The sequence below is a fragment of the Budorcas taxicolor genome, chromosome 15 (genome assembly GCF_023091745.1).
Source record: "Budorcas taxicolor isolate Tak-1 chromosome 15, Takin1.1, whole genome shotgun sequence".
Taxonomy (NCBI): domain Eukaryota; kingdom Metazoa; phylum Chordata; class Mammalia; order Artiodactyla; family Bovidae; genus Budorcas; species Budorcas taxicolor.
The window spans coordinates 50,314,932-50,342,724 of NC_068924.1; the positions used below are offsets into that span (position 1 = coordinate 50,314,932).

The 27,793-nt window shown below is 54.5% G+C and overlaps 1 protein-coding gene across 2 annotated transcripts in view; it reads right to left on the minus strand.

Annotated features, from left to right (window-relative positions):
• PDE2A (phosphodiesterase 2A) overlaps positions 1 to 27,793 on the minus strand; it is a 67,354-nt gene that overhangs the window by 27,929 nt on the left and 11,632 nt on the right. For both annotated transcript variants that reach the window (XM_052652286.1, XM_052652287.1), the window contains 2 exons: positions 5,897 to 5,986; positions 2,215 to 2,303 (listed from right to left, as the gene is read on the minus strand). In XM_052652286.1, coding sequence (XP_052508246.1) covers positions 2,215 to 2,303; positions 5,897 to 5,986 — 179 coding nt within the window. The remainder of the gene's footprint in view (positions 1 to 2,214; positions 2,304 to 5,896; positions 5,987 to 27,793) is intronic.

Consider the following 27,793-nt stretch of genomic DNA (forward strand, 5'->3'; position numbering starts at 1 on the left):
CCTGGAAGGGAAGTAATTTTCTCAAGGTCACCCAATGAGTAAATGAGTTGGGACGTGGGGGTGGGGGGCAATCAGCAATCATTAAACTCCTACTGTATGCTGGCCCTAGGCTAAGCCCTGGCATCTATGATCTCATTAAGCCCATAGGCAGGGCCCACTGTTATCTTCATTCTGTAGATGAGAAAACAGGTTTGGAAGGGGCCCCAGTGGGGCAGGGATGGGTCAGGGCTAGAATCCAGGCCTGTCTGCCCATTCAAGTGCCCTTGCCTCTTCCACAAACCTCTGTCTCTCAGTCCAAGCCGAGGAGGTGGGCTCACCAGACACACAGTGAGTGGCTGAGTGGGCAGAGCACAGACTGCAAAAGAGAGGACTGGCCTGAACCTTCACCCCCATACTTGCTGTTGGGACGCCCCACCAGCCTCACTGGCCTTGTCTCCTCGGCCTTCTGATGCTGCAGAGGATCTGAGCCCCTCAAAGATGCCTGGACTGCAGCCCCGCCACCCCCACTCCAGCTCACGCAGGCTCAGAAGGAGCAGTGCAGACCCTGAAAGATGCTCCCCTCTTGCCGTCTGAGTCTCTGATCCTGCATCCCTCTCTCAGGAGAGCCTTCCCAGGCTGCCTCGAGGAAACTTACTGGATCGGATAGGCTCATATTAAATAAAGTTCTTGAGGATTAGGGGTAGGGCTCAGAGGAGAAGAGGGGACATTATAGCATTTTTTCCCTTAAGATTCTGAAGACCTCCCAGGCCTATCCTGCCATCTTACAGATGGGACACTAGAAGCCAGAGACGAGCATGGCTGCCTTAGTTCACACAGTCCTCAAGAGGAGAGGTTGTCAAACGATGCTAAAGGGGACAGTGTCACCTACCTGCCCACCTTGTGGGAAAATCAAATGGGAGAAAAGGAGGTGGGAAGCCTCAGACCTATTGGAGAGGCACCATCCTCTTCCATGGGGAAGTGCCAGAGGATAGAACTGCATCAAAGAAGCCATGGTTCCATGTGCCAGGGCTGGGGGCGTCTCAGGACCACCAGCACCCCCAGTATTAGCACCTCTGGCATCCCCCAAAAGCAGTTCTTTCCATGGCCTCTGTGACAGGTGTCTTGCCAACCTCAGCTGCTACCTGAAAAAGCCACATCCCTGACTGCTTGACCTGTTGGAGAGGAGCACTGCCTCCTGGTGACACCCCCCACAGGTGTCCTCTCAGCCCTCCTAGCTCCCGACCCTGTGCTCCCTGGGCCCATGATGCCTCTGCACCACCCAGAAGGCAGTGCTCATATCCTCCTTGGCCTGGCCTCCTCTGGACCAGAGTTCCTGCCCATCCACACTTTCTCATCAGACAAGCTCCATTTCCCTTCTCTTTTCCCTGGACAGCCAGGAGCTAGGATACCGTGTCCCAGACCTGGCTGTGCCTCACACCAAGTATGCGGCATTGGACACGTCTCACGACGTCTGCTCATGTGGAAAACAGGGAGGCTGAATTCAATAGGCTCAGAGGTGCCAAGGGACCAGAGGGCACTGAGCCCGTGTTCCTGAAGTCAGTGATTCCAGTGTTCTACCATAATGAAAACAAAAACAGACATTTAGCACTCATTATGGATACAGTTTTAAGGGCATTACATGTGTTAACCATTTAATCCTCCCTAGAATCCTCCCATAATAGTACTACGAGATGAGTACTATTATTATCGCCAGTTTACAAGCAAGAAAACCGGGGCACAGAGAGGCTGAGTCCCTTGCCCTGGATAGTAAACTGGAGCTGGGGTTTGAACCCAAGCAGCTGGGCTCCAGAACGCACAGTGGGACGTGGTCTGTGATCTCCCCGTCCTCAGAGTTGACACCACGAGGTCCTGCACTCTGTGACTCCGAGTTCTATGACTCTGTGAGAACCTGCAGGCAGTTCTCGTAGCCTGCTGGGGTTCTCGCTGACAAGCTGTAGCCCTGACCTTTTGAGACTCAGGCTAAGGAGGCTGCAGTGGTTTCGAATAGCTCTCCAGGAGCAAATCTAGCAGCTGGCACTGTCCCTGTGTCATCCACTCCCCTAACACAACACAACAGAAGACAGTGCTTCTCCCCTCTATGCTGCAGTCGGTGAGCTGGCCAGGGGACCCCAGCTGGCAGGGAGGCTGAGGTCCAGGTCAGATGGGGAGGGTGAGACCAGACCTTGTGGTCTCCCTTGATCATGTGAGAGGGCAACGGGGTGGAGAGCAGCTCACCGCACTTTCCCCTCCTGGGGCAGCTCGTGGGGGGGCTCCTCACACACCAGCCGGGATTCCCTGTCCAGCAGGTAGGTGTAGACCGTCTCCTAGAACAGAAGGCACTCATGAGATCCAGAGGAAAGGCCCTCCCACCACCCACTTCCAGTCTGACACAGGTCTGGGTGCCAAGGCCGTGGGCATCTGTTTGTCCATCATTACTCCCCAGGTGATTCTAAGTGCAGCCAGGGTAGGATCTCAGCACTTCACTCTCTCCTGGGGAGAGTCTGATGGGCTGAAGGAACAGACCACAACCTGCCAATACCCCACAACCCTGAGATATTTCCCTGCAGAGACTGCAGCCTCAACAAATAACTGAGCGTCCACTCGGGGCCATACTGCAGAAGAGGCTCCGAACAACCTGGAATCTTCCCTCCTACCTCAGATACACAGCCAAGAAATCACACACTGTGAGCCAAGCCAGGAGGACTTCTTGGAGGGAGTGACTTTAAAGTTGTAACTGACACGGGAATTGGACATATTCAGGGAGTGGGTTGGAGATGGAGACGGTAGAGGACAGGGAATCCTGGTGTGCTGCAGTGCATGGGGTCGCAAAAGAGTTGGACACGAGTGAGCAACTGAACAACACAAGGGAGTGGGTGAGAATGGCTTCTGGGCCAAGTATTAATAATAGGTAGGTAGGTATACAGAGTCCAAAGCACTGATGGAACCGACAGTGGTGGGGCCAGGGAGGGGGCACAGGAGGTGGGTTTGGGATCAGCGGTGCTGAGTGGGGAGGGAGCTTGGGGAGGGTTTTGTTGAGGAGAGGGACTGCTACTGGGGAGGGAGGAGCTGGTGAGCCCTGTGAGACCGGAGCTGATTTGTATTTTGGAATGACCATTCCCTGGAGTAAGATCAAAGCTCTGTTTGAAGTATATCAAGTCTGCAGCTTGTCAATCCTCCCCGCCAAGGACCCAGAGCCATCCTTTTTGAGGGGTGGGGGGCATGCCATTCAGCGTGCAGGATTTTTTGTTCCCTGACCAGAGATTGAACCCACACCCTCGGCAGTGAAAGCACAGAGCCCCAACCACTGGACTGTCAGGAACTCCCTACCAGAGCAGTCTTGGTTTCAGTTGCAGACCATGTCTTGGCAGAAGCAGTTGCCCTCACTGACCCACAAGAGAAAATCCACATTCCCTCCAAGCAGGACTGGCCACTCTTAGAGACCCACAGCCAACCTCTCTGCAGAGCATGTCCATTGCTGGAGTAGCATGTAATGAGGGAGACCCGGGTGCTCAGCAGAGCCTACACCCCATCGAGGGGGTACCCACGTGCCCAGCTCAGTATCCTGAGAGGCGTTGTTTTCTCAGTGGGAGAATGGAGGGCTCTCCTCTCTGCTGACTGTATCAGGGAGGGCTTCTGGAGGAGGTGACACTGAAGCTCCATGTTAAAGTAAGTAAGCGTGGAGTCCTTCTCAGAAGCCATTGGCTTTCACAGCTGTGAGAGTCCACAACCCACAAGAGTCAGACACTCTTGCCCTCGGCTGTCCCCAGCCAGCCCCCACCTTCTCCCAACCCCCAGGAGATGCCCCAGTCCCGCCTCCAGAGAACCTGAGCCAAGCTCAGAAGCAGCATGGGCCAGAAATGCCAGGGCCTGAGGAGAGTGAGCGGGGCAGACACAGGAAGACCCGGGCCCCCTTGGCCCCCTGGGGGAGGGTCTAGTAGGGGAGTTCGGGGATGAAGAAATCGCTGGGAAGGGGGCCCTCATGCCTCATCTACATTCAGCCTCTTCCTGTCAACCAACCCTTTACGCGGCCTGGGAGGGGCCTGTAGGATTTGATCCCCCAAAGAGGTTAAGAAGCTATCTAGCCCCCAGAGTCCTGCCCTGGCAAAGAGAGGGGTGGGCAGTCCGAGAGTGGGGAGCAGGCAGGCAGGCAGATCCTCACTTCACTTCCGGGTGTCCATCTGCCTCCACCCCCTCACTCGCAGCCCTCTGGGTTAAAATTAGCTGAGTTTACTGGAGAGAAGGAGGAATCATTTCAGACACATCAGTCCCATCTGCATTTGCGGCTGCCTGCCACAATGGGTGCTGATGAGGGAGCCAGGTGCCAGCAGCTCCCCTCCCTGGCGTCTCCGCACCCCTCCCTAGGGGCGGAGCAGACCTGCCATCTCCCCACTCCTCTGTGGAGAGCTGAGCTCCTCCATGCAGTCAAGACAGGGCTCCCTCCCCAAAGTCAGGGCTTCCCTAGCTCATGCAGGTCTGTGGGGTGGACCAAGACAGACATTTCCCACTGTCCCAGGGATCTAGTCACCTGGACCAGAGCTGGCTTCCTGGTCCCCACTTGGAGGATACAATTAATCCAGTACAAGCGCATCTATGCTGGCATCACCAGCATCCTGCCTGTGAAGACCCTCCTCCTCCCCACTCCCAGAGCAGCCTCGTGGATGCTGACCTGCCAACCTCCCCACCTCTTCTTTTCCAGATGTTTCTCCACCCCAGGCCAGATGTTGCCTCAATCCCATCTCCGGGAGGATTTATTTTGGGAGCCAACACACCACCCACTTCCTACCAATTTCACGCTCAATAAAGCTCACTCATTAGTCTTCCTCCTGGGCTCTGAACTTCCAGGAGGTTTTGAAAAGACAGAGCTGAGGAAAGCGAATGGGGATGCTTGGGTGCCAAGCCCCATTTGTTCCTGTCATGCTGTGTGACCTTGGGGGAAGTGTCCTCCCTCTCTGGGCCTTGGGTGGATCATTCATCCAGCAGATTCAGACACAGTGGGCTCTGCTGGTGGCTGGTGTCCAGGGTAGAAGAGGGAACACCCCAGGCTATGGGGACTCAGTCTAGGCATCTCCTCTTCTGGTAAGTCTCCCCTGCCTCTTTGGGTGTCAGAGCCCCCTCCCCAGACTGACGGTCCCCTGCTCCCTGCTATCTGGCACAGCTGATACACTGCTGCTTTGCGTCTTGAGAGCCAGTTCATCCATCCTGCTGCATAAGGGATGCACAGTGACCACTGGAGCTGAGTTGAGGAGTGGCCTGGGGCAACTGAAGGGGAGTACAGTCTCCTCATCCAGGCGCTCCAGGCCCAGGAAACCATGCTGACCCAGTGACCAGGGGCCCAAGCAGCCACCCTCCACCTGTTCCCGGTGTGCAACCTCATCTATGGTGTTGGGATGGGTCAGAGAGAAGCTTAAAGGCTACTAGAGGCTTCTAGAGGACATCTTATCCAGGCTCCTGACTCTAGACAGGACACCTGAACTCAGCACATCTCTATTCATCAAGGCCGAGCCCCATTCCAGCACACAGCTGGTACCAAGGAAGTTCTTCTGCATGTCTACTCTCAATCCTTCCTGCTACACATATTCCAAACCTCATGTGACTCACTAGGTCCTACCTAGTGAACCCATTAGGTTATTATCCTAAGTGAATCCATTCCATAATCTGCGACATGATCTTTCCAATTACACTCTAATGCCCCTTCTGTCCCAGACATTCCAGAATTCCTTTATCAGTTCATTCACTGGGGCTTAGTTTTAGTCCTCCTCCTCCAGGAAGCCCTCTTAAACACTCACCCAAACCCTTCACTTCTCCATGAGAGTCCTCTGGGCAGAGACCCTGCTTCTTCTTTCCTTCTCAACCCTGTAGGTTAAGAGGAGCGGAGCAAAGGCTTAAGGGGCAGGAAAGTATGGGGCAAGGCACGTACCACTTTGGGAAGCACGGCTGACAGGGCCTCCTTGACAGCCTGCTGCAAGCCTGCCATATCGATGACGGAGCCCAGGCTCAGCAAAGCATCCTGGAAGAGAGGAAAGGGCAGTGAGGGCCTTTGCCAGGCAGGCCAGGACAGCGCCCCTCCCCAGGGGGCGGGGAATACAAATTCTCAGCTTAAACTGGGACCTAAGGCTAGCAGACACTTGAGTCCCAGGATCTTAGGAACTCAGAATCCAGTTTTCTTTTTCCCCCCAACCAATCTATTTTTATTTCCCCAACCAGTCTTAAGGCCTTAAAATGTCCAAGTCCCTTCATCTTACAATGAGGGGTCTGAGGCTTAGAGAAGGGTCAGGGAGTTAGCAAAGAACTCACAGTAAGTCAAGAGGTCAAGTCTCATCTAGACCCTAGGTCTCTTGTCCTTCAGCCAAGGACAACTCAGGCATAGCAGGGAAAGTACAAGCTTCTGCATTAATATAAAACAAAACAAGTAAACAAAAAGTTCCAAATTTGAATTCTAGCTCCACTATTTATAAGCAGTATGAATCTTGGTCAAGTCACTGAGCCTCAGTCTTCTATCCGTAAACTGGGGGCACCTAAGGCTATCACCCCTTACAGGCTGATATGGTGATGAAACTGGGTGCCCACATACATAAGTGCTCAGCGAAACATTTGCTGAATCTGGGTCCCACTCAGTTTCTCGAGGAGTGGGGTGGTCTCGCACAGTCTCATTTTTTAGCCTAGTGAGGTGCTGGGAGTAGCGAGTCCACGGGGTACAGGATCCCACAAGAGTCAAGAAACACAGTGAGGCCAGCCCCTGGTGAGACAGAAGGGGAAGGAGAAACCAGCCTTGACTGCCTCACAGCCTTCCTGTCCCAGGAACAGGCCTCGTCCTTGGAGAGCCGGAACCAAGACAAGAAAGGTCCCTGCTTCTCGCTCTATTAACTTGGCCCAAACCATGGGGATCAAAGAGAAAGGTAACAGAACAGAGGATCCAGGGCCAAAGCACGACTGTGACTCATACCATCCACTCAGCCAGGCCCTCCTCGCTAGCCCCTGCAAGTTTTTTCTGATGTCTTCCTTGTGGAAGGATCAGTCTGTGTTCATAGAGCCAAGTGATTAATTGTAGGATGGAAGACACATGGCGTGGCCCCCATTCCTGTAAAAGTGACATGAGCTTGAGGCTTTTATTGGGCCATAAGCTCAGTATGAGCCCACACCATAAATGTGGCTGGTAATATATTAAAATGATGAGATTGCAGGGCATATTATAAAGATTTGTTACCCTAACTAGGGAAGATGAGAATTCCTCCATGTCTGTGGGCTGATTAGATCATACCCAGTGCACTATGTCCCAGGTAAGGACAAGAAGAGACTCATTCGGAGGAGACCACATATGTAAAGAGAGAATAAGAAACCCTGTCCTGCATGGAGAACCTGGAGATGCCTTGCCTGCAGCAGAACAGTGGTCCCAGAGACAGCCTGGAGACTCATAGGATTTCACAGGAGGCTGACCTTGGCCCAGGGGGGTGAAAGATCTTCTTCCAGGTAGAACCTTGCTACATAAGCAGAGGCCACTAGAAGAGAGGTGAGAAACTGAGCTCCCCATACTTGGGGGTATGCAAAAATTGGCTAGATGCCCATTCTTCAGAAAGATTACAGAGGGGAGTCCTGCACTGAGGTCCAGATGAAGCCTATGGTCTGGGCTTTGGCTCCAGATTTCACCTTGCATCTTCTCGGCTTCAGTTTCCTTCCCTACCCTGACTCCCATTCCCACCCAGTCCTGTGTTCCAGGTTGAGGGAGCAGTGGTGGGCTTTCTCTTCAAAAGGCATTGTTTTCTCCAACCCCCAACCTCCCTTTGATCCCTTCCACTGCTCAAGTGAAGACACATTTCAGTCACGAAGATGTGTCTCCCTCCTAGGACACCAGGAACTGTCCTTTGATCCTGAGGCACTCCTCATCACAGCTCACACACTTTCAGCACCACACATACCTGGCTACCCAGTCATAGACCCTCATATTCTCACAGAAACATCCCAGCTTGCCTTCAGACACCCTCCAGGTACACATATAGGTTCACACAGGTGCAGATACTTCCTAATGGATTCACAGGTCCAGGGCTCAGCAACATGTTGGCCACTGTGGCCTTTCTAGGTCAATTCTGCAGACCAAAGAGGCGAGGAAGAGCTAATGTCCCAGATAATCCTGAAATAAAGTCTGCCAACCCAGGCTCCTCAGACAGTGGTTCCAAGGGCTTGGCCCCAGAAGGTAGTGCTGGTTTAGGTCCGTCTGTTCCTGCCTGGAGGCAGTGGGAAAGGATAAGCTAAGTGGGGGTCCCTGCCCTCTAATGGAGTTTGTGTGTGTAGTGTGGAAGTTGGAGAAGAGGGGCCAAGGTGACAGAGTGAGCTCTGATGTCCAGGGAGACATGTCTCAAACCCACAGGCTTAGGACAGCTAAGTCTCCCCATTTGACAGATGAGGAAACTGAGGCTCAAAAAAAAAAGCAATGTCCCATCTGTGGTCAGCCAGCCAGTCAGGACAGAAGCAGGTCCAGAACCCACCTCTCTGGATCTCCAGCCTCTGTCTTGTTCCTCCTCTGGACTGACCCCCAGCTCCTTCTCCAGGGGCCTTAGAGAGAATAGTCTGTCCTTTGTTCTGATTGGTGGCTCCTCGACCTGCCCTTTACTCGGATTGGGGAATGCCCTGACCTGTCCTTTACTGAGATTGGTGGAAGCCTGTCTGGCCTTTGCTTGGATTGGTCAGTTTTCTGTGACTCCTCAGGCTAAGGGCAAGATAATGGCGCAAGAGGGGAATTGGGAAGGAAACTTAAAGACAGTTGGAGCAGCAGGGAGGGGGCCCAGTGGGTGGGATGGAAGCACGGCGATGAAGCCCTGGGGGGCCTCTGCCTGATAGCCTCTGTCCACCCACCTCCTGGCCCTGCCCTGCCTGCCTGCCCCAAGATGGCGGGTGTTGAGTGTAGGAAACACAGCTGGGAAGTGCCCCTTAACACTTGGCCTTCAAGATTTGCTCTCATGCTGCCTTCTCCTTGAATCTTGCCAAGAACCCAAAGCAATTTCACCTCCGGCATCAACTCAGGGAGGAAATAGTTCACATTCCACAGACCATGAGATGAGGCTCAGAGGTCAGAGTGGCTGCCCCAGTGAAGGGAGAAGAGTCAATGGCTGAGGCTCAAGTCAAAGGGTTTTAAACCCCAGAAACCTTAGATAGAGGAGGAGAGAAGAGTACAGGCAGGGCCACACCTGCTCTCATGCACATCTGCCTGTGTCACACGTGCACATATTGCCGTGCACACGCCCGTGCACAAACTCACACACCTGGATAAGGATGCGGCCCTATAGAAATGGCCACCCACTCCAACACTCTTGCCTGGAGAATTTCACGGACAGAGGAGCCTGGCAGGCTTTATTCATTTCACGGGGTCAAACAGAGTTGGACACGACTGAGCTCACATGCATGCAATATACAATGCACACGCAAACATACACTTAAGCATGTACACATGTGCACAAATAAACACACTCAAACACACACAGCCAAGCTCAGGGCGGGGTGAAAGAGGTCACTTTTCCTGCCCTTGCAGCGTTTGTGAACAAACATCAGGGTAACTATCAGCATGACAACCAGCACTTTCCCAGACTCCAGAGGAGAATCTGTGGTGTATAGCGAAGAGCAGCTGTTTCCAGTGTGTCCCAGATTGACTGTGGAAACTCTGTGCAGCCTTAGTAGGCCCTTTCCTCTTCTGAGTTTGTTTCCTCACGAGTAAAAATGGGTCCTTCCAGCTAACAACACATAGTTCTACCATTTTGTGTTTTAATTCAATGAGAATGGGTGAATGGATATGTCAAAGTTGCATATTGTCACCCTGCTTGTTTAACTTCTATGCAGAGTACATCATGAGAAATGCTGGGCTGGATGAAGCACAAACTGGAATCAAAATTGCTGGGAGATATATCAATAACCTCAGATTGCAGATGACACCACCCTTATGGCAGAAAGTGAAGAGGAACTAAAGAGCCTCTTGATGAAAGTGAAAGAGGAGAGTGAAAAAGTTGGCTTAAAGCTCAACATTCAAAAAACTAAGATCATGGCATCTGGTCCCATCACTCCATGGCAAATAGATGGAGAAACAATGGAAACAGTGACAGAATTTATTTTCTTGGGCTCCAAAATCACTGCCGATGGCGACTGCAGCCATGAAATTAAAAGACGCTTGCTCCTTGGAAGAAAAGCTATGACCAACCTAGACAGCATATTAAAAAGCAGAGACATTACTTTGCCAACAAAGGTCCATCTAGTCAAAGCTATGGTTTCTCCAGTAGTCATATATGGATGTGAGAGTTGGACTATAAAGAAAGCTGAGTGCCGAAGAATTGATGCTTTTGAACTGTGGTGTCGGAGAAGACTCTTGAGAGTCCCTTGGACTGCAAGGAGATCCAACCAGTCAGTCGTAAAGGAAATCAGTCCTGAATATTCATTGGAAGGACTGATGCTGAAGTTGATACTCCCATACTTTGGCCACCTGATGTGAATAACTGACTCATTGGAAAAGATCCTGATCCTGGGAAAGATTGAAGGCAGGAGGAGAAGGGGATGATAGAGGATGAGATGGTTGGATGGCATCACCGACTCAATGGACATAAGTTTGAGTAAACTCTGGGAGTTGGTGATGGACAGGGAAGCTGGCATGCTGCAGTCTATGGGGTTGCAAAGAGTTGGACATGACTGAGCGACTGAACTGAACAGAACTGAATGGACATGTGAATGGATAGATGAATGGATGAGTGGATGGATAGATGGGTAGAAGGATGGATGGATGGGTGGATGGAGCCTTCATACTTTCCCCAGCTTCCTACCTGTAGTCCCATGGTTGGAGGTAGGTCCACTCAACACTGTAGATGGTGCCACTCCCCACACACTCTAGAAAGTACCCCAGGTACCAAAACAATGGGGCCTGTTTGGAGCGAGGTCTCCTCTGGAACCAGAAGTGGGACTGGATCAGCCTTTCTGCGCTCATTTGGGTAGGGAGAGAGTCTGGATAAAATGACTTCTGACTCATTAATGGATTGTATGAAGCCAGAGACCTTGATCTTATCCTTTCTGGAGCCACCAGCAGAGGCACTGATGGCCTTCTTGAAGGTCAAGGTCAGTGTCACATGCTCTCCTGTCTTGTCTCTGTGAGTCTCATTATCTCTCGTGACCTCCATCAACCATCCTATTGCTTTCCCTACTGCTGGGAACCTAGAGCCCACCCCTTGCTCTCTGGAGGGAAGCCTCCTTGTGCCCCCAGAGTGACCTACAAGAAGGCAATAACATCAAACCCAATGGCAAGGTACCTCCTAAGGCAAGCTGTGTTACTGCGACTGGCCATACATGCTGATTTATCCACCTCTGCCTGAGCTAGGTCCCCTGGGTGGCCTGGGGTTGGGGAACCTCCTCTTTCTCTGGGCTTTCGTGTCCCTTCCTCTAAAATGGGGACTTTCGAGAACCTTGGAGCCCCTCTCACTCTATTCCTCTTTCCTTCCCTCTGGACCTGTCTCTCTCAGGCTCTGTCTCCCCGATCTCTCTGAGTGGGCCTCTCCCTCTTGCCATGCCTCCCTCTGTCCATGTCTGTCAGCGTGTGCTCTCGCATCTCACAGTGTCTTTTCCCACCTCCAATCCTCTCTCCTCTCAGATGGCTTCCGCCCTCTCCCTTTTGTACACTCCTGCTCCCTGCGCCCAACTCCTGTCTCTCCTGCCCACTCCTTCCCTAACTCCCCAGGGGGTCATCTTGAGAACTTGTAGTGAAAAGGTCTGACCCAAGATTGGCACCCCCAGAATGAGGGTACCCAGCAAGGTGGCCATGATGGGAGAAACCAGAGGTGCCCGGGCAGATGCCATCTATTCTTCCGCTTCCTGCCTCCTGTTCTGGTGGGCATCACACACATATTCTCCTCTTCCCAGAGAACAGGGCCTTCAGGGACAAAGGCGCCCATCTGTCTCTGCACTCAGCGTGTGCCTGGCACTTGCAAGCCCATCTGCTCCACCAGCATGACTGGCAGAGCTCCCCCAAAGGAGACTTCCTGGGGGCTTAGGCCAGAGAAGCCCCTGGGGACTGGGCCTCAGACCCCAGCCAAGCCTGAGCACCTGGAACTTACTCTGTGACTCTCATAGCCCTTGCAGCGTGGCTCACCCCATAGAGTCAGGAGATAGCCAGGAAGCAGGAGGGGCAGCTCTTCCTCCTCTCTCCCCTCCTGCCCACCCAGACCTGCTGTGCACCCAAGGAGATGCATCGAATGGATCTGGCACCTTAAACACACAGAGGAGAGCTGCCCAGGAGTGCTAAGATCTTGCAGCCCCAGACCTCCCCTCAACAAAGCTGAGCTGGACCGCAGTCAAGAAAATAGAGGAAAGAGGCTTGGTGATCCCTGGGAGACCTGATCTGAGGAGATGGCAGGAGAGAGGCCCAGGCCTCAGTTGGACAAGTTCACATGTCAGAGTCCTACTTGAGTGGGGCAATCAGGCTTCAGGGAAGAAAAGGCACCTACTGTGTGCTAGGGGCATCCATCAGTGGTTCTCAAACCTGTGCACCAGAACTCCTGGAGGGCTTGTTAGCATCCAGGTTGCTGGCCCTACCCCCAGAGTTTCTGATGCAGTAGGTCTGGGATAAGGCTAAGAGTCTGCATTTCCAACACACTCCCCGCTACTGGCCCAGGGACCACACTTGGAGACCCAGCAACACACACTCTCTCTAGTCCTCCCATGAACCCTGGGAGGTGCTTGTTTTGACCATCCTGTTTCATAGGTGAGGAGACTATGGATCAGAAGGGAGGGGCCTGGCTCAGGCGAGAATGGCCCATCTTCTGGCAAGTCCATGCCACTTCCACATATGAGGGGACTCCTCAGAGAAGGTCCCCAGGCAGGGAGAGGCAGAGGTCCTGGAAGGAGAGTGAGGTGGGGCAGGGGGCTGACAAGAGAGCAGCGCGTGGAAGGGCCCCAGAGCTCAGGGGCCCAGGCCTGAAGGAAGGGCCTGCCCTCTCCCGCCGTCTCTTGCTCCTTCCTCTCCCCTCTGGGTCCCCCTCTCTCCCCACCAACCCCTTCTCTGCCCCTCCCCCGCCCTTTGCAGACTCTGGCTTCAGTTGTTACTCCAACAGGGCCGCGTCTCCAGCCTCCGAGCCACACTGGAGACACGTGCACTGTAGAATACACCTGAGCCCGGTCCCGGAGACCCCCCACCACATCCACCCACCTCCCTGATGAGCTCAGCCCCATCCTGTGGGCTCCTTGCCTCCGACATTCACAACCAGCCCCTCCCGAGCCCCTCACCGATTCCAAGCCAATCTCAGCCAGGTAGGAATCGTATGACCAGTCAGATCTCCGTGTTCTTGACTCTCTGGCCCCCTCGGCCCCTAGCACAGGGTCTGGGGTGAGGAAAGGATGGGATGAGGGAACAGCAGAGTGGGCAGAGGGAGGGAGGCCAGAGACAAGTGGGGGAGGCAGAAGATGGCCTGTGTGTGGGTGGGGGTGGGCTCAGGATAGGCTCATGCCCAAGCATGCCGCCCATGCCCCTCTGCTCATGGCAGAGCCAACAGCAGCCTCCAGCCCCACTGCTCACATCCTCCTCAGCATCACAGCCTTCCTCCCAAGCACACCAGCAGCAGCCGCTCATCACTGCCATCCTCAACACCTGATGCCTCTACTGTTCTTGACTCCTGGCCAAGGGCCCGTGCGGGCAAGGTGAGGCATGGCCTGGGAGTCCCAGAGAGATGGGTGTAAGCTGGCCATGAGTCAGTCATACCACTAAAGAGAAGTCTGGGACCGAGGGAGGTGCACTGCCTGCCCCCAGTGGTATGTAGGCAAGGACAGGGCCCTGCCAGGGAGTCTGTGCCCCAACAAAGGACTGGGTGAACCCGGCTGGCCTTCAGCTCTGGGTCCCATGACCCTCAATGTCTTTGAACCCTTCTCAGCCTCACCCCCTCCCTTCAGGGTGGGTTGGGAGCTGAACAAAGCAAGTCCAGGAGCCTCTCAGAGGCAGACACAGTGGCCCAAGCAGGAGAGAAGGATGGAGCCAAGTGACCCGCTGGGATCAGCGTCAGAGACGAATTAATGTCTCTCAGGAAACGATGGTCGAAGGAACAATCGGACCCATGAATGATTGCATAAATGAGCGACTGGCCTCCCTTCTCTGGGCCTCCCTCCAGGAACATTTTGTCTTTGCTCCCTCGCTCAGGACAGTCTGAGTCTCCCACCCAGGGCTCTTACAGCCCGTGCTCCCCATGATGGCATGGCGTGCAGAGTTCCCACTACGGTCCACCTGGCTCCCCCATCACAGCGGGGGCTCTTAGAGGACAGAGGTTGTATCCTGTTCCTCCTGGGGACCCCAGTATCATGCAACCCCCGTCACGGGTGTCAAGAGGTATTCACTGAGCTATCAAATGATCAGCTAGACTCCCAAGTGCCCAGGGCTGTTGGGCTGTGAAGGGTATATGCCATTACCAAGCAAGAGGGGTGGACCCCATGACTTCTGGAGACCCCTGGGCCAGGAAGACAGCTAAGTCCTCCAAAGTCTCCCAAGTCTAGCACAGTTACTGTCTTAGAGAAGCCTAAGGGATGAGAGTGCCTTGTACAGAGGACTTTAGCAACATTTCCAAGACATCTCTGCAGACTGGGGGGTCCTTCTGCCTCAGGTTCACCTCTCTATGCAGAGAGGGCAGGGGATAGATGGTATGTCAGGAGGGAAGGGGCCCTTCCCCTGGAGCACTAACATTATCACCTTCTTTCATGAGTTAGTTTACCTCCTCCAGGCAGCCTTCCTGGGTGGGTCATTTGTCCTCCTCTCAGCCCTCCTGAGAATTCGCACAGGACCAGAGTCTACAGGGTCTCAGGCCTATGAAACCTAGTCCCCAGCTTGACCAGGAGAAGCAGGAAAGGACTTGCCCAGTTCTCACCCAGAGTCAGACTCCTCAAGTGGCACTAGTGTTAAAGAACCTGCCTGCTAATGCAGGAGACTTAAGAGACACGGGTTTGATCCCTGGGTCAGGAAGATCCCCTGGAGCGGGGCACGGCAATCCACTCCAATATTCTCTCCTGGAGAATCCCATCGACAGAGGAGCCTAGCAGGCTACGGTCCATAAGGTCACAAAGAGTTGGACATGACTGAGCGACTAAGCATGCATGTACCTGGAGTCAGGAAGCCTTGCTCTGGCCAGAGGCCTTCGGGACACACCAGGCTCCCTCCCTGCTGAGCACTGTTGTCTTAGAGGCCCCTCAGGTTCTGTCTTGGCTGGATGGACTGAGACCCTCTCAGATGTGGGGAGGGGCTGGGTGTCTTCCTCCAAGTTAGGGACAGGGCCTCTGGTCTCTCCCTGTGCCAGACATGGTGCCCACAGTGGGAACAATAACGGATGGCACTGGCCTGGCACAGGGTTAGTGTGGGCCTGCAGAGGGCAGGCAGGAAGGGCCGGCCTGGGGAGGGGCTGCTGGGGGTGAAGGGGGCAGGCCAGGCAGGGAGTCCCCTCCAGCGCATGGCCAACAGCAGGCCACAGAGGGGACTTTCCCGGCTCTGACCTGAGCTCTGTTTCCCTCCCAGCCTTCCTGGATTCTCCACGTCTGTCCCTCTCTCTCAGTCTGTTCTCTGGCATGCATCTCTCCCACAGCCTCACTGCTGGGTCCCATGACTGTATTTGGCTCTGCCTTCAGGGTCTGGTCCATCTCAGCTGTTCCCCAATTCCCGGCGCATGGACTGGGGGTTGGGAGGGAGGGTGAGTATGAGAAAGAGACTGGGACAGAGATAAGGACCGATTCAGAAGCTGAGGAACAAAAGAAGAGCCAGGAGGGGACCTTGGGGCTTGGGCCAGGGAGGCAGGGCTGGCCAGGGTCCTCAAACCTCGCTGGCCCTGAGGACGAAGCCCGAACTGGAGGGAGGGGCGGGGTACACCCTTCCCCTCTGCACTGGCTCCTGGCCCCCCTTCCTTCCCTCTGCCCCTGCAGGAATGTGTGAGCATTCTCATTGTTCCTAAAAATAGTCCCACAGTATTGGGGGTTGGAATGAGAAATCTTCTGGCCAGGGTTCATCTCAGGCATTCCCCTGCCTCTGGGCTTCCAACGACTTTGTTCCCCAGAGCAGGGGCCTTTCTGAGCCACCCCCTACATACACACCTGCCATGGCTCCCGGGGCCCCAGAATAGGCTCTGAGCTCCGGGACTTGTTGGAACTGTTTGTGAGGCACCCCAGACGAGGCCACTGCTATTCCTACTGACGCCCGGGTCCAGGCTCCACACTCCAGCCTCTTCCCAACTCTCCAACCTTCTCCCTGACTACCCCACCATCCTCCCGCCTCCAGGCCCTGGCTCCTCCATTTCCATTTCCTCACTTCTCCCCTCCTGTCCTTCCGGGCTCAGCCCAGGTCTGCGCTGGTGCCCTACCCGTGCTGTGCTCTTCTGGTCGCCATCCAGCCCTTCAGGGTTCAGGAGAGTCTCAGCCCCACCTTGCCTCTTCTTCTCCCCTTGGCAGATCGGCAAGGGCTGGGCCTCCCTCCCCTTGCACTCCCTGAGCAAAGCTCCGAGGCACTGCCCTTCTCCAGGGAAGAGGTCGTTGGTGGGGAGACATTGCAGGCTCTGGGGTCCCACACCCTCCCCTGACCCCAGCATCTCCCCACCAGCTTTGGTTTTCTCTTTTGGACCCTGGGCCTGGAATGTCTCTTGATTTCAGTCTCGAGGGGAAGGCCCATCCAGTCTCACCTCCTCTCTGCCTCCATTTTTCAGATGGGGGAACCGAGCCCAGAGAGGGGAGGTGATGGGCCCCCGAGTCCACGGGAAGCTGGCCGTGGGCCTCGGTCACGCAGCATCGTTATGCAGGGTCCCCATCCATGGGGCTCCAGAGGCAGACTCCTCACACAACCCACCACCCCACCCACCCCGCCCGGGCAGGCAGGCTGGCATCCAAAAGTATTTGCCTTTGGAGGGCCCAGGAAGCCACAGAACAAACATCCGGAGTCTCTGGAACTTCTCCTACTTTCCCTCTTCACATCCCAAGAATCCGGGAGCCACTGAGCACATGTGTACACATACACACACACACACACACACACACACACACACACACACAGCTCAGGGCCGGTAAACACGTGAGCTCAGGAGATCTCATGCTATTGCTGTGCCTGTGAGAATCTATCTGTGCAGGTCCTTTAGAGGCCCCAAAACCCTAAAAAGATGAGACTGTCCCCCAACCTCACCAGTGTGTGTGTTAGTCACTCAGTCGTGTCCGACTCTTTGCGACCCCATGGACTGTGGCCACCAGGCTCCTCTGCCCATGATATTCTCCACGCAAGATACTGGAGTGGGCTGCCATGCCCTCCTCCAGACCTTCTCAATTTTGTCTTGGAAATGAACACTAGAATTGCTTTTGCATTAACTTTTCTGACTGCAAAATTCCAGATACACTCATCCCACCTGACTTTTCCCCCCACTTTATGAGGAGCTCCTCCTCCTCAGCTGGTGACCTGAGCACATGTGTGGCCTGTCCCTCAGCTGTCCATAATGCATGTCCCTATGGACCATCATGTGACCAGAGCAGAATATGTCCCTCGGGTCATTAGGAGGATGTCTGTGTGAAAGCACGTGAGTCTGGGACTCTGGGAGTGTGAGCACACCCCTGAGGCCATGTCTCTGCGTGAGCCATCTGTGCATGCAGGGGCCTGTGTGGGTGTGATGTGGGCTGGTGATGTCTACGTGGGCCTGGATGTACACAGCAAGTGTGTAATTGTCTGTGGAACCTGAGTGCATCGGCGGCTGGTTTTGTCTCTGAACGAATGAATGAGTTTATGGCTGAGTGTTGGCATCTGTGCCTGTGGGGTTGAGTCACAGGTTGATTCACCTGCCCTGTGCACCCCATCACCTCCTCCATCACCTCTGGCAGACCTGGGCTCCCAAGTCTTCCCTGCCACACGTCATCTGTGTGGCACTGGACAAGCTTTTCATCTCCTTGGGCTCAGTTTTCTCATCTATAAAGTGGTGACTTCTCCCAGAGCCGCTGAGAAGACTCAAGAGGAATAGTGCGGTCCTGCCTAAGTGGCTCCCAGCCGGGGGGCTAGGGCACTTCCATGCAAGTTACAAAGAGATGATCCCAACCCTCGGGGCAAATGCAGCCTGAGGGACAAGCGTTGGCAAGGGGCAGGGGCGAGTGTAAGCTGGGCTTCAGCACTGTTGGAACCCTGTGTGAGTAAAGTTCAACCTGTGAGGTTAGAAGCTGTGGGCTTGCAGATAACCAGGAAACAGAAGCTCCCTTTCTTCCTGTCCCCGCTCCAGGTGTGCAACCTGGAACTAGAGGATCTCTGGCTCTGGACAGAGATAAGGCTCTGAGGACTCCCACTCCCACCAAACTCCCCCTGGGGTGCTTTCCCCTTCACCCACCTTCTACCCTGCCTTCTCCAAAGACCAAGAGAAGGCCCAACGGAAGCCATGAGGGGGACTGACCAGATCAGGGATGCAGAGATGAGCTAGACCAGCCAGAGGATCAGAGACCACCCCTGCCCCCACCTCCACCCCCACCAATGACAACTCTCCTTGTCTGATGGGGAGACTGAGACATGGAGAGGACCAGGGACCCTCCATGGACACAATGAACCTAGTCATTGCAAGCTTCTGTCTCAAGATCTCTGGACCTGGAGCTGGGGAGATCTAAGCTCTGGACTCTGTGGGCTCCGAAATGGAGCCCAAGGGAGTGGGTGAAGATCCAAAAGAAAGGCCCTTCCAGATCTGAGCCCTCAGCTGTGAGTATGGGTCTCCTACCCACCAGCCGCCCCCCACCACCACAACCCTGGCCAGATCCCCCACTGGTGTGATAACCACATTATGGCATTTTTTCTTGAGCAAATTGCATCGGCCTAATTGAATGAGGCTGCAGGAGCCTGGGCTGGAGGCTGACAGCGGGTGAGGATGGCAGGAGCTAGGGAGAGGAGGGTGTGGGAGCAACATGGGATGGGGAGGTCCTGACGACGCTGAGCAGAGGACAGAAGGGATGGGAGAGGGAAAGTGGAGGGCTATGAACATAAAACACATCATTCATTCCTTTCAGCCCCTCTGCACACCCACTGGTGCTCACATCACACCAGGTGCCTGGACACTGGGATGCAAGAGATGGTCTCCCCAAGGGACTACTGAGCATTGACTTCGTGCCAGGCACTGTGTTCACTTAAAAGCACCGTTTCATGTAATCCTCCCACCAGCCCCATTTTGTTCTTGAGAGAATTGAGGCTTAAGAGGTAAAATGACCTGCTAAATGTCAGAGCCAGACACCATAGCCCTTGCTCTTACCAGGTACCTGCAGCATCCCAGTGCCGCGCTCCCACCCTGCCTCCAGGAAGCCTTCCTGGGGAGCTCAGAGAAAGAAGGAGGCCTCACACCAGCTCAAACTTGGGCCCAGACACCGTTTCTGTCCCCACTGAGTGCTCCTGCTCGTCCACTCTGTGATGTCTGTCCTCTGTCTGATGGTCAGCAGCCAAGGCTGGGGCTGATCCCACACAATCCACACCCCCCGTCACTCACAACACACACGTGACTCCTCTCATCCCATGCAGCATCCACTCTGTGTGTCACACTCATCGGCTCAGGGTGACAACAGGGAGGACACGATCGCTGCTGCTATCACATGGCATGTCCCCCACACACAGTGACACACAATCATTTCATGGTGTCCACAGTGCACACTGGAAGAGGCGATGGCACCCCACTCCAGTACTCTTGCCTGGAAAATCCCATGGACAGAGGAGCCTGGTAGGCTGTGGTCCAAGGGGTCGCGAAGAGTCGGACATGACTGAGCGACTTCCCTTTCACTTTTCACTTTCACGCATTGGAGAAGGAAATGGCAACCCACTCCAGTGTTCTTGCCTGGAGAATCCCAAGGATGGGGGAGCCTGGTGGGCTCCGGTCTATGGGGTCACACAGAGTCGGACACGACTGAAGTGACTTAGCAGCAGCAACAGTGCCACACGTCACTGAGTGTCACAGGGCCACACACAGTGAAACTATCCCTTGGGTCCTCACTCAGGGTGAGGCCCACGTTCAGTGTCACTCACACACCGTGTTCCCAAGGTCCTCAACACACCCTCACACAGATTCACACACACACAGTTCCGAGCTGGCCCTGGGCTGCACTGCCTCATGTCATCCAGGACCTTAAAAATACCCACCTTTGATGAAATGACATAATTTCTGAGATTTGCATTAAAATACTTGAGCAAAAGAGCCTACAGAATGGGAGAAAATACTTGCGAATACTATGTCTGATAAGGGGTTGGTATCCAGAATATACAAAGAAGCCCTACAGCTCAGCCACAAAACAAACAACCTGATTTTTAAATGGGCAAAGACCTTAAATAGACATTTCTCTAAAGAAGATGTACAAATGGCTGACAAACACGTGAAAAGATGTTCAACATCACTAATCACCAGGGCACACAAATCAAAACCACAGGGAGATACCACCCCACATTCATTGCAATGGCCACTATTTAAAAAAAAAAAAAGAAAAGAAATATTGGTGAGGATGTAGATAAACTGGACCCCTGGTACACCATCACTGGGAATGTAAAATTGTACAGCTGCTGTGGAAAATAGTACGGTGGTTCCTCAAAATTAAAGACTAAATTATCATGTGATCCAGCAATTCCCCTTCAGGGTATGTATCTAAAAAACTGAAATCAGGATCTTAAAGATACATCTGTATATCCATGTTCACAGCATCATTATTCTTAAAAAGGTGGAGCAACCAAAGTGAACATCAAGGGATGAACTGATAAACAAAATGTGGTTTATATACAATAGAATATTATTTAGCCTCAAAAAGGAAGGAAATTCTAACATATGTTATGGCATGGCCTGGATGAAAAGTGAGGACATTATGCTGAATGAAATGAGAATCACAAAAAGACAAATACTATATGATTCTACTCATATGAGATACCTTGGATAGTCAGAGTCATAGAGACAGAAAACGGAATAGTGGTTACCTGGGGCTAGAGGGAGAGGGACTTGTTTAATGGGTATAAGTTTCAGTTTTGCAAAATGAAAATTGTTCTGGAAAATGGTTGCACATCCCTGCGAATGTACTTAACATCCCTGAACTCTCTATTTAAAAATAATTAAGATGGTCAATTTTATATTAGGCATATTTTAACCACAATTCAAAATATTTCAAGAAAGGAAAATGAAAATAAAAAGGAGGGCTCGATGAACTAAACATGTCTAAATCTTAATGACCGTTATATTTGGGTGATGGGTGTATGACCAGCTTATTGTATTATTCTCCCAAGCATTGTGTGTTTAACATATTCCATAATAAGAAAAAATTGTACTCTCCCTTGACCTTACACCCCTTTGGAGCAACCACACGTCCTCTCTGCATCCCTTCACAGCCAAAGGTCTCCAGAGGACTGACTACGCTCTGTCTTCACCGCCGCTCACCACCTGCCCAGGCCATCTGGCTTCTGGCCCCACCTTGTCATCGACAGGGTTCTTGTCTGGCTCAGCTGAGCACATGGCCCAGCCCAGCACGACCTCCCTGTTCCCACCTTACCTGGCGGCTCGGCAGCAGCTCACCCTGTTGAGCCTCTCCTGCTCCCTGACTCCCAGCTTCACCCCATCTGGTCTCCTCCACCCCCCTGGCTGCTCCTGCTCTGTCTTGCTGCAGCTCGGCACCTCAGGGTTCAGTCCTCAGTCCTCACCTCTTCTCTCACTGTCTCTCCCTAGGTCATCCCAGCCAGGTCTGTGGTTTAATAAATCAGCCCTACCCACTGGCTCGCAAATACATCCCCAGCCTGGCCTCAGCTGCCCATCACCTGGATGTCTGACTTATATCCCAAACAGGTCTGTCAATTTCTGTCTCCTTGTCCTCTCCCACCCCATGCCTTTCCCAGGAACATTGCCACCAGCTATCCCTTGGTTCTTCAAATCAGAAACCTGGGAGCCATTCTCCTTTTTTCCTTCTGGTTCATCCTCTGATTCATCAGCAAGTTCTGTCATTTCTACCTGCAATTATCTCCAAAGTTTGTTCATTTCTCTCCAACTCTTCTGCCCTCCCCTTAGCCCAGGCACCACCGTTTCCAGCCTGGGTGGCTACAATAGCCTTCAACTCTCTGCCTACCTCCTCTCAGCCCCTCCAACTGGTTCCCCACCATACACTCTGCAACAAGAGTATAAACTCTTTCAAAATCACAGATTAGACCATGTCACTTCCCTGCCTGAACCCATCAGGGTCTTCCCATGACAGCACTTTACACAGGGTTGTGTGCTAACAGCTCACACTGTCACAAGCATTACAGGATTGCACAGTATCACACGCTGGTTTTCACACACGATGTCACTCTGTGTTACACCCTTGGCTGCACACTCAGCCTCCCTATATGCCTGGGGCCCACACTGACAATTCAGTGTCAGACACTTGAGCCCCCAAACTCAGGACCACACTTGTTACTGCACAGTGTCACTCATTTGTGTTTGCGTATTTGATGCTCACGGTGCCACACCCTCAGTGTCACACTTGGTATCACTCAGCATCACACAATCAGTATCACAGGGTCACACCATCGGTAGCATGTCCACTGTCTCACACAGTCTTGGACAAGTGGTGTCACACATTTGGTGTGTGTCATTTGGTGTCACACTCAGTGACTCGCCCACTCTCCACACAGTATCCCATGATTTCACAAACTCAGTGTCACACAGCAGAAGCCCCGCTGCCCCACTGCCAGTGTCTCGGTGTCACCCTGGGCATCACCCTGGGACCCATCAGCTGCCCCACCCCCACCCCACCGGGTCCCATCGCCAGAGCTGCTGCCCCATGTCAAGGCTGCTTCCTGTTGTTGTGCTTAGAGTGCTCAGCCACTGCCTGTTCCTTCAAGGATTTCCTGTTGTCAGGGCCCCCGTCAAGGATACACAGCCTAAAGCCCAAGAGTTGCCCCCACCGCCCGGCAGGGACCTGGGGCCCCTCTACCGGCCCCCATCCTTGCTGGGCCCATGTGGGATTCCCCTGCACCCCGTTCAATCAGCCTGGCTCCCCCGTGTGCCTGGGCTTGTCCTGGATCACTGAAAGGTGACCTCTGGGCCCTGCCTCACCCCCAGGGGGCCCAGACCTGTGTTTCCCAGGGAGGAGACTCTTGGGCAGCCTGGACAAAGCTGCCTGGACTGTCTGAGTGGCTTGGAACAAGACCTTTACTGATCTGTGGGGCTCGGTCTGAAGCTGCTGGGACCCAGAGCAGAAGGACAGGCTCCTGGGCAGGGAGGACAAAGGGTTAGGGGGTTAGGGAGTCAGGGAAGACTTCCCAGAGGAAGCCAGCTGAGAGCTGGGGCATACAAGGAAGTGGAAGAAACGGCATCCCAGGTGGGGGCAGCAGACAGAAGCAAAGGCTTAGAGGCAGGAACCAGCGGAGACGGGTTGACAGGGATGAAAATAGGAACACGACAGGGGCGAGGATATGCGGCGGCTTCTCTCCTATCAACTGCCTCCTCTCCCCGCGCAGCCCGCATTCAGACTCCAGCTCTGGTGGGAGCCGCAGGGCACACCCTTCCTGGCTCAGCCTTCGGGGGCCCCACAGATTGCCCCCCAAGGCCACCAAGCCCCCTCACCTCCTGCCCCAGGCCAGCCCGCAGGAAGAACAGGCGGAGGCCAGCGCACGCTCCCCACACGGCCTGAGATAAATATTTCCCGGGAAACGGAACTTGTTCTCTCTGTGTTTACAGCCAAGGGCCAGGCAGGGTGGTGGGGGAGGGGCCAGCCAGAGGCGCCTCGTCCAGCCCTGGGGCCACAGCATCTGGCCCAGCATTGGCCTTGACCTGCTGTCTGCCTCGGAGACAGTCCCCACCTCCTCTGAGCCTCCATTTCAAGTGCTTGAGGGGACCACCCGGGGCCTTGGCTGCCCACAAGTCTGGCCCAGGCTCAGCTGTGTCTTCCCTGGGTGTAAATGCCTGGTGCTTGATGCCTGCCCCTGCAGACTAGGCTTCTTCAACGGCAGGACTTGCGTCTGCCCACCTCTGCCTTGTCCTTGGTCAGTCAGGGATGTGGACAGATGGATGGACAGACAGACAGACAGGCTGGGGTGGCAGCTGAGATCGCCTCCCTGGCCCAGGTCCCTGCACACCCTGGGCCTGTGCAGCCTGACAGGTGGGCGCAGACAGATGGCAGGGCCTGGGGGCTCCCGTGGACACCAGATGCTACGGCCAACTTGTTGGCAGCAGCTCCCTGCAGGCCGTGGGGCAGCTTTGAGGCCACTTGCTCCTGATGCGCGGAATCCAGGAGGAGGCTGGCAGGTCTCCTAGCTCGGAGCTGCTGCTGCTGGTGCTAAGTCGCTTCAGTTGTGTCCGACTCTGTGCGACCCCATAGATGGCAGCCCACCAGGCTCCCCTGTCCCTGGGATTCTCCAGGCAAGAACACTGGAGTGGGTTGCCATTTCCTTCTCCAATGCATGAAGGTGAAAAGAGAAAGTGAAGTCGCTCAGTCATGTCTGACTCTTAGTGACCCCATGGACTGCAGCCCACCAGGCTCCTCTGTCCATGGGATTTTCCAGGCAAGAGTGCTGGCAGCTCGGAGCAGTCACTTAAGAATCTTAAATACGAGCATGGGAAGAGCTGCCTGCAGCAGCCCCTCCAGCCTCACCCCAACGTTCCTGGCGCAGTAACCTGGGCTCCACTGGCATGTTGGCCTTCTCCCGTGCAGACCCAGGGACATCCTACCCACATGCCCTTGCACAAGCTGCTCCTCTCACCCTCGAAGCCTTTCCCAACCCCCATAGCAATCCTACCCAACAGCACCACCCTGGCTCTTGCCGCTGCCTATGGCTAGCCCAGGGCCCACTTATTCACCATTGCTGGCCTCAGCCTCACTCTAGACTCGGAGATCAAGCATCCCTCAGACCAGGACCCAAGGGCGAAGAGGGTTTTGGAACTGGGTTCTCAGCACAGAGCCAGCCTCCTGCAGCCCCCTCTGAGTCCCTGCTCCAGGCTTCTCTGTACGTCTGGTCCCCGTCCCGTTGCCCTCAGGGTCCTCTCAGAAGCCAGTCACATAGACCTCCCAGACTATCCAGCTGATCTCTGGTCTCATTAGTCACTGACTTTAACCCTCCTCATCCTTCAAGGTTCTAAGGTGCCCCCTCCAGGAAATCTCCAAGACTGCACCCAATACCACAATACAGTTCTTAGAACTACTTCACCCTTATCTCATAGCCATTCGTTCGGTCAAGAAGCATTTATCAGGCACCTACTATATACCAGGCCTATGCCAGGCCCCACATGAGCCCAGGAGAGACTAAGAAAACTCAGCCTTGGCTCCTACCAGCCAGATACTTACAACTATATGGGAAAGGATATTTAACCACATGGTGTAACAAGTTGTCTGACTAAGTTCAGGGAAGCTTGGAGGTATGAGTGCCCAGGAGGTGGGGGAGGCCAACTTGACCTGAAGTGGAGGGAGCAATCTAAGAGGACTTCACAAAGGAGGTGGCATCTAATCTGGGGCTTGAAAAATGAGCGTGTGTGTGCCTGCATGCTAAGTCGCTTCAGTCTTGTTCAACTCTTTGCGACCTGTGGGCTGTAGCCCACCAGGCTCCACTATCCATGGGATTCTCCAGGCAAGAATACTGGAGTGGGTTGTCATGCTCTCCTCCAGGTGGTCTTCTCGACCCAGGGATCAAACCTGAGTCTCCTGTCTCCTGCATTGGCAGGTGGATTCTTTACCACTAGCACCGAAAGGAGTAGGCAGAGGAAAAAAGGAAAGGCATTCCAAAGAGAGGCGCCAGTGTGAACAAAGTCCGGGAGGTTGGGAAGAGCAGGCGTCCCAGAAGTGAGCACTGCCATGTCTGGGGGCAAGGGGTGGACAGGAGGGGGTCCAGCAGGTACAGCTGTCAATGCCAGGGCAAAGGTGTGGTCTTTCCTCATCCAGTGGGAAGCCATAGAGGAGCCAGTGCCGGGTGAGCACTAGGGCGCTTGGTGTGGATACCCGTGCACTTGTTCCTGGCTGCCTCTTCCCAGCCCCTGCCCCCGCTGGGTTTCCTAACCCTCGTCTGGGCCCTGAGAGCCAGCACAGGGAGGGCATTCACCCAGAGTGCTCGACTCACTGCTTGAACTGCCTCAGCCCTGACATCCAGAGAGAGTAATGGCTCTGGCGTTGAAGGATTCCAGATGGTGCCTGAAGAGCCCCTCCTCCAAGCCGGCCAGCTGGCACAGGGGCCAGGGAGCCATCCGAAGAAGGTGTGCTGAACAGACACCTGTTGGGAGGGCATGGGAGCCGGCAGTCCCACTCTCGGGGCAGTTGTGCTGCCAGCGGCAGGAGAATGAGCTGTGCCCACCCAGCCCCGTGGGGCACCTGGTCTCACAAAGCAGAGCCATCTAGACCTGGCTCCAAGGATCTCACCCTTGAGGGAAGCAGGGAGGCTGCCAACTCCCTCCGGGGACTCTCTGTGGGCCAGGCCTGGGGCAGGCACCTCACACATACTATCTTTATAACTTCTCCCAACAGGCCTGTCATGATTATTACGTCCAATAATAGTGATTATGTCCAATGATGGTGAAGCTTCTTATCCCCTTTTGACAGGTGAGGGAACTGATGCTCAGGTTGGTTAAGGGACTGGCCCAAGGTCACACCCCTAGGAAGTGGTGAAACTAAGACTTGAACTCATGCCCACCTGACCCCATAGTCTGTCCACTGGATGAGTGCATTCATCTCCCCAGGCTCCACCTTCACAGGAGGCTCCTCATCGGTCTCCCATCCCTCTTTCCCTCCAGGGGTCCCAACAGTTTGAGCCACACCCTAGGGTTCCTACTTTCTCCAGTCCTAGCCTTTCTGTGTTAGGGGGTCCCCAGGGGCAGCAACCTCTTTCCAGCAGGGCTGAGCATGGGCCCGGGCACCCAGAAAGGGGTGCTAAGTGAACCCAGAAACACAGCAGGCACCGCTCAGAAGCCAGGCAGACACCTGTCATCTCCGTGATGCGTGTGGGACTGGGGGGAAAGAAATGAGACCCAGGGGGGCTCATAGCCCATATCTTAGGGCTGAGAGAGGGGGCAGCGGGACCCAGGTGAAGGAAAGGCAGCAGGAACAAATAGAGATGATCTGGGGAAGCCTCGTTGGGAGGGTAAGGAAGAAGGCAGAACTTGAACTTGCTGGGAGCAGGGCCAAGGGAGAGGGGGCTGTGCACAGAGAAAGAAACGAGAAGCCTGGGCCCGGCTCCTGCCCTTGCAGCCCCGCTCCCATCGCCCAGGATGGGCTCAGTTTCTCCAAAGCCCTCTCTCCTCTCAGCTTCCCGGGAGGATGACAAATCCAGTCTTTCCTGGCGGGTGGCAGTGGCTGCCGAGACACTGCTGGCTCCCAGGAACACCATCTGTCCCAGCTCCTGGGGGAGCCCCCGCCCCATGGGGAATGTCATGGCCAGAGATAAATTAATAATGACTCTCCAGGTCCCCCCTCTCTCCCTCAGCTAGCACCCAGCTGCAGGCACATCCTCAGGGCTGGGCTCCGTGTCCCAGCAATGAGCCCATGTTGACCCCACTGGGCACCAGGCCCCTAGTGGGTATCTTCAGCCATCTCACCCAAGGGCAGGGAGAGAGCCAGGGCTGAATACATGACATAGGTCCACTTTCAGCTCTGCCTCCGATTCACTCACTCCCTGTGTGATCCCGCTGGGCCTCAGCTTCCCCTAAGTAGAAGAATCACAGCCGCGGCCTTCCAGGGAGGTCGTGGGGATTAAACAAGGAAGTGGATCTACAGCTCCTGGCCCAGAGGAGGGGCTGATACAGCCACAGTCTCCCTTTCCTCTCAGCCAGGACCCCAGGGCACAGGGGAGGTTCATCGAAGGCTCTCTGATCTCACACACACCCCTCCTCTGTGCCAACCTTCAACAACCCCAGCCCACCCC